Here is a 12,030-nt window from a genome sequence, read left to right as displayed (position 1 = left end):
ATTAAATTCTCAGCATTATGCTTGTTTGAATTTTCTATTAAATATTATTATAAAAAATGACCTTTTGTTGGGGTTAACACCCACTTTAAAGTATGTGACTCAGTTCCATCTTGCTTGAAAACACAAAGCCACAATTGACCCCTGAGATAGGCTTTACTCGATGACAAACTAAATCGGATTGTGGGTTGTCTTGTATTCTTCTCATGTCCTCTCATCTGTAATAATTTCTTCCCCATTATGTCTTTTCCTCAGGATGGAAGTATTTCTTTCAAGGAATTCATTTGTGCGCTATCAGTGACATCGAGGGGGACGTTAGACGAGAAGTTAGATTGTAAGTAGATACCGCATCCTTTTCATTCAATCATCTTTCTATGAGCATGTAAGGGGGTGTTTCACAATGATGAAGGAAGCTCGACAGAATTTGAAATGTTTTATGGCAGGCGAGCTATCTGTATTACCAGTTACCTTTAATAAATGGAGCTCAAAAGAATTTGAACTTTACTATGGCAAGCCAGTCATTCATATCACGCTTTTTTTTAGTGATGCTTGGCAGAATTTGAACTGTACTATGGCAAGCCGGACATTTATATACATGAAGCTCGACAGAATTTGAACAGTGACAAGCCAGCCATTCATATTACTGGTTACTCTCATTTAGGCCTGATTCATTACATTTATTTTCAAAAATGTTGAACCACTTTATTTTGTAAACAGGGAAAAGAATGCAAGTGCCATTCACAAAATACTTAACAAGTACATTTTGTTATGCTGTGACTGGCCTCTGTAGCCTGCCATATTCAAATCCAGTAAACAAACGAATATATATCTATTTTGTGAAATTCACCGCTGATAATTGTATTCTGCTAATAATTCTATTATCTGATTCTGACCTGGAAAACTGTGGTCTATGCAAAATGCATTTTTCATAATTTATGGCATTATGATCACCCATCAAACTACAACAGGTGCATAATAAAACATGCAGGTACATTTGTTAATGCATTTTGAATTATGAATGCTAACATTTTTTTGCAAGTTACTTTATCAGATCAAAATACTCTGTTATCTCCATGTTGTACATGTAAATGGGGTGGAAAAATGAATAATTCAGCTGAAACATCAAAGTTATAGCTTGTGAAATCATATCAATTATGAACTCACCATTTATAATTTCTGTGGAGCCCCATATGATTTATTGTTAAAACTGAGAATGGTTAGGGGCGCTTTAATTCTTTGATTCAAAGAAATTTACCTTGTTTAATTGAAGATTTGGCTTAAATGTTATCATGTTTCTTTTTTTTTAAAATAAAGCTAGATTTGGAAGTAAGGGTACCTCTTTTTAATCAGAAAAGGATGTGCAGCTCGAGAATTCAAACCAAATTCTTGCTTCTGATTGGCTGAAAATCAAGGCGTGATTAGTAAAAAAAAAAAATCTAAATTTTGACATGATGACTTCGGTTTCCCTCACTTTTTTTCCGTACTGTTGAATGATATGAATACATGTACCATAAGATTTCAATGCATTTTTTTCTTTTATTTTTACTTGTCCTGCACAAAGTTGTCTTTTGATTGTGAAGAATCATGAATTTATTTGGCAATGTTTATTGTAGAGCTATCTCTTGTGATGCCTTGTATAATTCCTGGGCATACAGTATGTCTCATTTGATGTTTAAATGTATGGTCAATTGGTGAAGTGGAAGATATTGTTTCGATCACAAATGCATTTTAACCACTCTCCTTATTCATTGTATATTCATAGTCAGAAACACATCATTTCCCTTGAGTATTTATCCCCCTGATTGTACATGTTCATGTAATACAATGAAATCTGATGGACATGTGTGAAATCTTATCCAGGCACGCAGTTACCTGCATTGCTAGTGGCGGTTCCAAAAGTGACAGAATGTTAGAAGCATTTCGTCAATTTCAAGAGTGATGAAAATAAATTCATCTTTTATATGTTAAAGTTGCAAACTATTCATTTTTTTCCAAAATATGTGCAATTGATAAGTGTGCTTTACAAAGGCTTAGAGTATATTAAAAACTTAAAAGTTATTTTAATTAAAATGAAAATAAAAAAGATTGCAGTCTCGCCAGGCATACATGTATCTGGAAATGATACATGTTGAAAATGAGATTAGATTCTAAGTGAGGATTAATTGATCCCAATGAAACTAGTTTGCGGATCCATGCAGCTTTGAATGGGGTGTGTCACTGTGTTTGTTATTAAGTTATGATTAATAGATTTGTTAATAAAAAGTCTCTGTCCGTAATATTTGTTTTGTTTAATTAAGATCTTAATTGATATTGTGGCTATGATATTGACGAAGGGTGATACACCTTGACCACATCAGGGGATCGGTAGTACCTTGCCCCTGGTCCAAAAAACACAGATGGATAATAGATTCCAGCGTTTGTTGTGCTTCTCCTAGCCCCTTGATGGCTTTTTAATGAGAGCCAAGGAGAAGATGAGGAAGGCTCATGGAGCCGTTGTCATGGCAAGAAGATGAGAAGGATGAAATTGGTGGTGGCAGTGGTATTGTTTGGGGTATGGTTTTACATGGTATACTCTACATTGGTGAACTGAATAGTCTGAAAATTATGTAGTTCATATCAGAGTGAGAGAGGGTGTAATATGTTGATGATGGTGATGATGATGGTGGTGGTGGTGACAATGATGATGATGATGGTGATGATGATGATGATGATGGTGATGATCAAGGATGATGGTGATCAGTAATGATGTTGGTGGTGATGATGATAAATGAGGATGATGAGGATGATGAGGATGATGATGATGATGATGGTGGTGGTAGTGGTGGTGGTGGTGGTGGTGACAATGATGATGATGATCAAGGATGATGGTGATGATGGTGATCAATAATGATGGTGGTGGTGATGATGATGATGATGATGATAATGATGATGATGATGATAATGATGATCAAGGATGATGGTGATGATGGGATCAATAATGATGGTGGTGACAATGATGATGCTGATGATGATGATGATGATGACGAGGAGGAGCTAGAGCAGGAAGAGTTAGAGGAGAGAAGGGAAGAGTTGATAGGAGAGAAGGATAAAGGGAAGGAGGAGGAGTAATGATACAGATATGATTATTGTAATGATTCTGTTGGTGGTAATGATGATGATGTTTAGTATGTTTGGTGCTGGTGATGAGGATGGTGCTGGTGGTTGTGTTGGTGGTTGTGGTAGGTAGTGATGATGATGGTGGTGGTGGTGTTGGTGGCATAATAACACAATACATTTGGTTGTTTTGGTGAACAATAAATGATACTGATGATGAAAAGATGAAGTGTGTGTAGTTTGAACCAAAATACATACAAATATATACTCATAAATCACCACTCTATGTCTAACTTGAAAAGTTGAAATTGTAGTGATGCTAATGTATTGTATAATCATTGATTAATATCACTTGTAAGTGATATATTCTGTATTTTAGTTAAACATTATTCATCCTTTCTCTTTTACCACACAGGGGCTTTTGATTTATATGACTTAGATAAAGATGGTTTCATCACTAAACAAGAGATGCTACACATAGTAGAAGCAATATACAGGATGGTTGTAAGTATACAATATGTATGAGGTACTGAATTTTGTCATGATCTGAATGTATAGATTTTAATCTTCCTTAAATTGGCAACATCAATGTAATAAATATTCTCTTTCAAGCACAGGATGGCTCAATAATACCATCAAACAGGAAGGCAAAGTCATGTTTTTAAATATATAATATTTGTAAAATGATCAATCCAGTACAAATAAAACAAATAATAATATGAAGAAGAATTACAGAACCAATTGGTGAAAAGTTTGAACAAAATCGGATAAAAGATAAAGAAAGATACTATTTTTAAAGTTTCAATTACTACACCTATAGGGCTTTCAAATGGAGAGTAGTTTGTACCACTTGTGATAATATCCAGTTTGAGATTTAAGGCCTGGTCACACCTCCCGAGCGTTGTTGGAGCAGTCGTGGAGCGGAAGGGAAAGAGAGTCGAATTTCGCTCACAAAATTGGGGGAAAAAAATCGAAAAGAAAACAAAAAACAATCTAAATCGAAAATGGTGAACGGTAGCGAGCGGTGATGATTTTTTTTCTTTCCGCTCCACGACCACTCCAACGCTCAGGGGGTGTGACAAGGCCTTTATATACATGTGTTTTTGAACTCCCCTAATGTTTTCTCAAACTTTGATCATGAATAGTTTGCACATATGTTTCTTACCCCTTTTTGCCACTGCGATGCTTGAAATTCATACCAGCATTTTGAAAACTTTAAAAGGTCAGCACTTAAAAAGGGTGACACATTTCTATTTTTTTAGGAGGGCATTTGCAAGGCAAATATCCTCATCTAAATCCACTACCTCCAACATGTTCCAGGAAAACAACTTAATATGAAAAGTACGAAGCAAATAGGCGATTATAGCAAAATTTGCATCAGCTTACAGATTATCCTGTTTTCGGCAGTAAATTTATATCAATTTTGATTTTGTTTAATAATGTTAATTTTCTTTTCTCCAGGGCAATATGTTAGATCTTCCCCATGATGAAGATACACCAGAGAAGAGAGTGCATAAGATATTCACACAAATGGATAGAGTAAGTATTGTTGATATACAGTGAAACATGTATACAGTGTAATACATACCACCGCATGTTGACAAGAAACAACAAAAACATTGGTACCTAGTCTGCAGGCACAGACCCATTGGTTTTCACAATTCCGGTAGTGCATGATGCAGAGTCTGAAGTAGTGAGACTAGATTCACTATGTACTGTGGCTGGCTCTTATTTGACACAAACAGATGTATCTGAGATATCCCTTGGAATCCCTTTGGAATCTAGTCTTTACCCTAGACCTGTTATTGGTTAAAGTGTCAAAATCATGAATCCGTGTTTGCAGATTAATTGTTACCAGGGTCCTGTTGATAATGGGGCTAATTTCTAAGATTGTGTGCAGTGAGCAATGTGTAAGAGCTCCAAGATCAGTCACTTAAGCCCCTTTTACACCTTCACGGATGCAACACGGATCATCACGGATCTCAGTCCGTGATGATCCGGGGTGCCAAATTTGTATTTTCCTAGCATTCCCGGAGTGAGTACGGAGTTAACTGGTTATTAACACGGATATGTTCGGAAAAGTACGGAGTCTACACGGATAGGCAAGGTAGCAATAGGGATCCTGTTTGATATGCTCCCGGAGCCAATATAAATACCCTATATTATTATTATTATTATTAACACGGAATACCCGGATGATCACGGATGTTACTGGGTCTTTACACGGACCTTCACGGTTGCTCACATTCTGTACTGGCTAGAATGAAGTTTCGTCCCTTTAAGTTTGCAGCATCTGGAGCATGCTCGTGCTTGGTTATGAATACGGACTATAATTTGTTAATTCATGTACGCAAACAATACAAACATTTGACCCCGGATACAGCTGGTATCAACAAGGATCACCGATTCACCCGGTTCTTACAAGGAGCCTCCCGGATGCATTCGGTAGCTACACGGATGTACAAGGAGGCTACAAGGATGAACACGGATGATTATCAGTCCGTGTACTCCGGGATGAAAAATTGAACATGTTCAATTTTTCTCCCGGACATGCCGGTACATCAAGGATGGCGCCGGATGAGTAGCCGGAGTGTACACGGTAGTCCCGGACTGTACACGGATGACCCCGGATTGACAATCCGGGATGATCCGTGTTGCTTCCGTGAAGGTGTAAAAGGGGCTTAAGCTTTATGATATGGGGCTCTGGTGGTCTTTATGGATAGGTTTTTCTATTTACATTTCTTAAGGGAAAATTATTCAAAGGATTCCAAACGTGGTCTTAATGAACAGGTCATTCTTCTATACAGGTGGACGCAAATGTAGGTTTGAAACTGTTTACATGCCGTTTTTCAAATGGTCAAGAGGGAATTCAGGAGAGCGTTTCATGGAAAGACTTGTTGGACGTTTTATGTGACAATTCCTTCTTATCCAGCAGTTACCATGGTGATAGTTCTCAGCCAATCAAATTCAAGGAAAGTTGCCAGATCTGACGACTTGTTGGACAAAAATGTTGATAAAACACTCCCCTAGATTGTAGGGAATTACAAAGTGTTGATTTGTCTAGAAGTTGTTGCTAGTTTTTTTTCTGAAGTTTTCACTCAGTGTCGCATGGAGGATTCAAGAATAGGAGTGATGTATTGTCACATGCCCATCAAATGACAGAGAACAATTGAGAAGTCTTTGTTGAAAAACTGGCTCATTACGTCAAATCCCCGTTTGGAGAAAGACTGCAGTTCAGACTGCAAACTTCGGTATTAGACCCCAAATCGTGTTTGAGATCATTGGGCCGTTTCACAAAGCTGTTCGTAAGTTAAGAGCGACTTTAAAAACGACTGGTGATCATCGCCAATGGTGTGTACCATTTACCGCAAGACAGGATCACCAGTCGCTCTTAACTTACGAACAGCTTTATGAAACACCCCCCTGATCAACCCTGCTTCGCCAGGTAATCGCCGCTGTCTCCACAGGCCAGATTATGAGCGTTGGGCCAGGGACGAAATGATAAACAACAGCTGTGCTATTACGTAAGACTTCTCTGCCTGTAGTAGGACCTTCGGAATGAAATTATTCTATTCGATATTTAATCACGTTTTCAAAGGCATATTGTATTCAGAAATTCAATGTTAGTCCATTTTCAATTTCGAACGAAGAAAATCGACCTCGAAATGAGGAAAGTAAGTGAATAAAAAATGGCGGCATGCTTTGCCGGGGACCGCACTCGGGCTAGTATGTTATCTTCGGACCCGACCGAGGTCAAGAAACAGGTGTTTTGATACTTACTTGGGGCAGTAATTGATTGAGAAAAACCATGGAGTAGGTCCATGGAAAAACTGGGGTGTAAGTGTTCTCAAACGGAGATTTTCGTCATGTCAGCAGATTATATCTTGATACAGAGCTGACAAAAAATTGCTTATGTATCGTTCACCCAGAATTACCAATTAATCATCAGACTTCTTAGTATTTCTTTGTCAAGAAGGGCATTTGACAGTAGGGGAGAACGGGGTTAGTTAAAACATGGGGTAAGTTGAAACATTGTAATTTTCTTCAAAGCCTGTAAAATAAATTTATGCAATACTGCCCTCAAATTGTTGCTATTAATAATACAACAGTGTTGAATTGTTATTGCAATAAATTAAGGGCAGTTTTGCATAAATTTATTTTACAGGCTTTAAAGAAAATTACAATGTTTCAACTTACCCCATGTTCCAACTAACCCCGGTCTCCCCTACATTACTCTTGTTCTGGAGCCTCCATACATCACTGAGCGAAAATACCCTAATGGCCCAAAAATGTAATCATAATTGTTTAAATTCAAATCCTGTTTTAAAGGTCAAGTCCACTCCAGTAAAATGTTGATTTGAATCAATAGAGAAAAATCAGACAAACATAATGCTGAAAATTTCATCAAAATCGGATGTAAAATAAGAAAGTTATGACATTTTAAAGTTTCGCTTATTTTTCAAAAAATAGTTATATGCACAATTTAGTCACATGCAAAGGAGAGAATCGATGAAGTCCCTCACTAACTATTTCTTTTGTTTTTTTATTGTTTTATTTATACAATATTTCAATTTTTACAAATTTGACAAGAAGGAGCAGCTTGACTGAACCATAAAATGTTGAACAAGGGTAATTCCACATGTTAAGGGAGAAATAAAACTTTGTTTCACAGGACAATGAGGGTAAAATTAGAATATTTCATATTTCATGTAATAAAGTACAAAAGATATAGTGAGTGATGTCATCAGTTCCCTCATTTGCATACCGATTGGGATGTGCATATAAATATTTTCTGAAATCGAGTGAAACTTAAAAATGTCTTAACTTTCTTATTTTTCATCTAATTTTGATGAAATTTTTTGTGTTTTGCTAATTGAATTTTTCTCTTTTTATTCAAATCAAATTTTTGTTGGGGTGGACTTGTCCTTTAATTTTGTGCTGATGAGAAGAATTCATTAAAAACTTATATGTATGGACTATCATTATAAATATGCCAGGAAATGGACACGCAGTGAAAATGTTCTGAATGCACTTTGAATGGCCAGGTTATTTTCTAAAACTCGGAGATCAAAGATATACTCTGGCTGATGGAGCACCAGCTAGACATGTAGAAGCCTTCACAAGATTGCACTTTGCTGTAATACTATGAAATCACCGTTGCTCTAGAAAAAAATAACCCCAACCCTCTAGTGGTTCTACTGGCCTTGCGAAATCTATAGATGCTCAATTCATCAGAAAGCCTCTGGTTTAAAGGTCCCTTGGAAGCCTTTGATTTACATGTAAGGTATACTAACCTTAGAAGTGAGGAATTACACTTGGGTGATCATGACAGTCATTGTGTTAATCTGTTTAACCGTTAAAGGGCTGTGTATGATTTTCAATGTTTGGTTAGACTGTGATCCACACAGATCTATCCCAATTTTTGAATGAACAGGGAAGGACATTTCAAGATTCATTTTTAGGGATGATACATGAATCATTGTAGGAAGGTATGATACCAGTAGCATACCTGACATAGCATTTTCAGGTGGAGGGGGGTTCTCTCAATATTTCTTTTTTCCCCCCTCTTTTTCTCTTTTTATATGTCCGTCTCAACGGGATGTATTATGGTATCACGCTCTTCGTCCGTCTTTTCGTCCGTCCGTTAACTTTTCCTTGTAAACGCGATACCGTCAGTTTAACTTATGCTAGGCTCAAATAATTTGGTGTATATAATACTAGCATTATTCCCAGGAAGCCTATCGATTTTGAGGTCAAAAGGTCAAGAACACTGACATATTTTCATCTTGCCCTTCAGTAATTGTGAATGCCATAACTTCAATTTAACTTAATCTAGTCTCATATAATTTGTCGTGTATGATACTAGCATGGATCTCATCTCTCTTTTCTCTTTACAATATCATAGCACATATCTTTCTCTCTCTCTCTCTCTCTTGTAATTTTTCATATACTCTGTATATTTCCTTCCATTTTGAAACCTCTTTATAAGCAGCTTATAAATGTTCTATATATATTTCCACAAAGCACAGTCTACTACTTTACCAGGGAGTACAAACTTGTTCTCTATGTATTGTTTGGTTATGACTACTAGATCTCACGTTTTTGTAGAGATTGAGTGCAGAACAAACATTTCCTCTATTGATTTTTCTTCCAGGCTGGAAATATATTTTCAACTCACTTATAATTGCCCTTTCCACCTACTGGACATTTACACCGCGCATAGGGTTTCCCAGCCTTTGCAAATGGAGGGACTCATCTTAAAGGACAAGTCCACCCAAGAAAATTGTAGATTTTTATAAATAGAGAAAATTCAAACACTAAGCACAACGGTGAAAATATCAAAATTGGATGTAAAGTAAGAAAGTTACCAGGTACGACAATTCAAAGTTTCTCTTATTTTTCACAAAACACAACTCAGTGACATGCAAATGAGAGAGACAATGATGTCCCTCACTCACTATTTCTTTTTGTATTATATTGTTTTAATTATACAATATTTCAATTTTTACAGATTTGACAATAAGGACCAACTTGATTGAACCATAAATTGGTAAAACAATGGTAATACCACATTTTCAGGGGGAAATAAATTTTTGTTTCACAGGACAATGGGGAGAAAACTGGAATATTTCATATAATAAAATACAAAAGAAATAGTGAGTGAGTGATGTCATCAGTCCGCTCATTTGCATACCGACCAGGATGTGCATATAACTGTTTTGTGAAATTAAGCGAGACTTAAACATGTCATTACTTTCTTATTTTACCTCTGATTTTGATAAAATTTTCTGTTTTATTCTTGTTGGAGTTTTCTCTTTTAATATTCAAATAAAATTAAAGTTGTTGTTATAACTATGGAGAGCTAATTGGGGCACAAAGCCCTATACTACACATCCACTTTACTAACTAATTTGATACTCAAATTGTTCATAATTTTCTGGGAATGATAACTGAAGAATTGTCTTCATTATGAAAACAAAATAATAAACATAAGAGACATACATCATAAACATAATTTTTTAATTTTGGTTCCCCATAATTTTAGCACAAAGTTAGACCGTGATCTAAGTTAAACTGACTTCAGAATACTTTCATTTTATTACTTTAATTTTTCTCATTCTCATACTTTTTTCTTTCTGTTGCTCTAGAACCGAGATGGAAAGCTAACGAAGGATGAGTTCAGGGAAGGATCAAAGTGTGATCCCTGGATAGTCCAAGCACTCTCGTTGGAAATACCCCATGACAGCAACAGCGCCTCCTAGCAATCCCATGATGACATCATCATTTGAATAAATGAAATAGAGCGTGTGACCTGCAAAGCCAAAAGGACTTTTCTCCTTAGCACTTGACGTGTATAACTCCCTTTTAAAATGTTCATAGTTATTAATAAAGAACGGATGATTTCATCGACATCATCATCGATGAAGTGAAACTGCATATATTGATGAAGGAAACAAATCACTTGTACTGATGAAAGGATTTTTCACCCTCTACACGTGAAATTTGCTTCGCGGTTCATGTGCGTGGCAAACTTATTCTACATCTCAGAAATTTGAATACCACATGTGCTATACTCATTCGGTCTTCAATCAATTTAATTTCATCTTTTAAAAGGTGATATAATCATTACTGAATTAGATTTTGTGATCTGGAATGCAGTGCTTATGACCTTTGACACTTGACCTTAGTAACTGGCTTCATAGCTTATATCCTAGAAATAGATGATTACACCAAAATCGTCATCATCAACGAAATGGACTTATTCAAGATTGTGCGATCTGCATTGTAATGCATATGACCTCTAACCGTTAACCTGTGTGCGTTGCTTCATAGCTTGTGTGCTTGACTCAGAATATGCTGTTAATCAAGATCAGCACGCAGGGATACTATTCTCCACAGTTTGCAATTATACCGCAGGTGCTTTTGGTATAACTGTTTAATAATTTAATATCAATGATAGGACCCTTTTAATGTATTGCCAAATTTCCATGAAACTGCCTTACCCCTCTGTTCTTAAGCTAATCCATCAAAGATGTAATAATATGGGTCTATTGCTAGGCTCAATGGTCCATTTTCTCAAAATTGGTTTCATTTGTGCCATGATACAAAATCATGGTTTGTGCAGATTTCATTTATGATCACATGTCATTTAGGCATCCTTTGCTGGAAGCGTGCATTTATGATTTGACTTTTCTTAGTGTATGTGATGAAATCAGTGTAATAATCAACAAAAAATCTGCATAGTCCATGGTTTTTTAGTGTCTTTTGAGAAATGGGTTAATTGGTAGAATTTACTACCGGTATGTGTTTTAAATTGTAGACCATGGACTTTTAAAAGTTTGTTTCTTACATGTAGGTACATTTACTTTCATTAAGATATGCACTTGAAATAATCTAATGACTCCTAGTAAATAAGTGTGTGTTTTTATATAAGCAAGGTTTGTACTTGTTGCCATGGTATTGTCCATGGACTAATGCAAGTTTGATGGAATTAACTAAATCTGTGTTAGTCCATGGTTGAAACCATGGCAACTGGTGTATATCTAGTGCATTTTTTCAAACACACATACCTTACCAGGGATCACAAGATCAGTTTAAGTGAAGTTTAAATAGTCCATAGTCTAGATTTAAACTACCTTTTTGAATTCCACCCAAGCTGAATTATCCTAAATCCGTTTATCTATATTCTGCAATTGGATTAGCCAGGTCTGGGATGATTAAGAAACTCAGAATTGAAATATATATGTAATAATATATTTTGTATGTGTCTTTATTGTAAAAAAAAAACAATTGTACAAAAGTAGATTTTTTGGACTGTTTATATTTGTACAAACAACATTGTAAATATACTAAATTGAAGAGTTTTGTGTACATATATTGTTTCATTGATTTGAAATTTACCGTGGGTATTTTAACTTATGGGCATTTTGTTCTGATTTT

At 35.9% G+C, this 12,030-nt stretch overlaps 1 protein-coding gene across 1 annotated transcript in view; it reads left to right on the top strand.

Moving 5' to 3' along the window:
• LOC121429319 (neuronal calcium sensor 1-like) overlaps positions 1 to 11,804 on the top strand; it is a 70,011-nt gene extending 58,207 nt beyond the window's left edge. The window contains exons 5-8 of the mRNA XM_041626327.1: positions 253 to 331; positions 3,506 to 3,594; positions 4,552 to 4,629; positions 10,239 to 11,804. Coding sequence (XP_041482261.1) covers positions 253 to 331; positions 3,506 to 3,594; positions 4,552 to 4,629; positions 10,239 to 10,352 — 360 coding nt within the window. The 3' untranslated portion in view covers positions 10,353 to 11,804. The remainder of the gene's footprint in view (positions 1 to 252; positions 332 to 3,505; positions 3,595 to 4,551; positions 4,630 to 10,238) is intronic.
• Positions 11,805 to 12,030: the final 226 nt, after the last annotated feature.

The sequence above is a fragment of the Lytechinus variegatus genome, chromosome 15 (assembly GCF_018143015.1).
Source record: "Lytechinus variegatus isolate NC3 chromosome 15, Lvar_3.0, whole genome shotgun sequence".
Taxonomy (NCBI): Eukaryota; Metazoa; Echinodermata; class Echinoidea; order Temnopleuroida; family Toxopneustidae; genus Lytechinus; species Lytechinus variegatus.
This window is presented reverse-complemented; position numbering and strand designations above follow the sequence as displayed.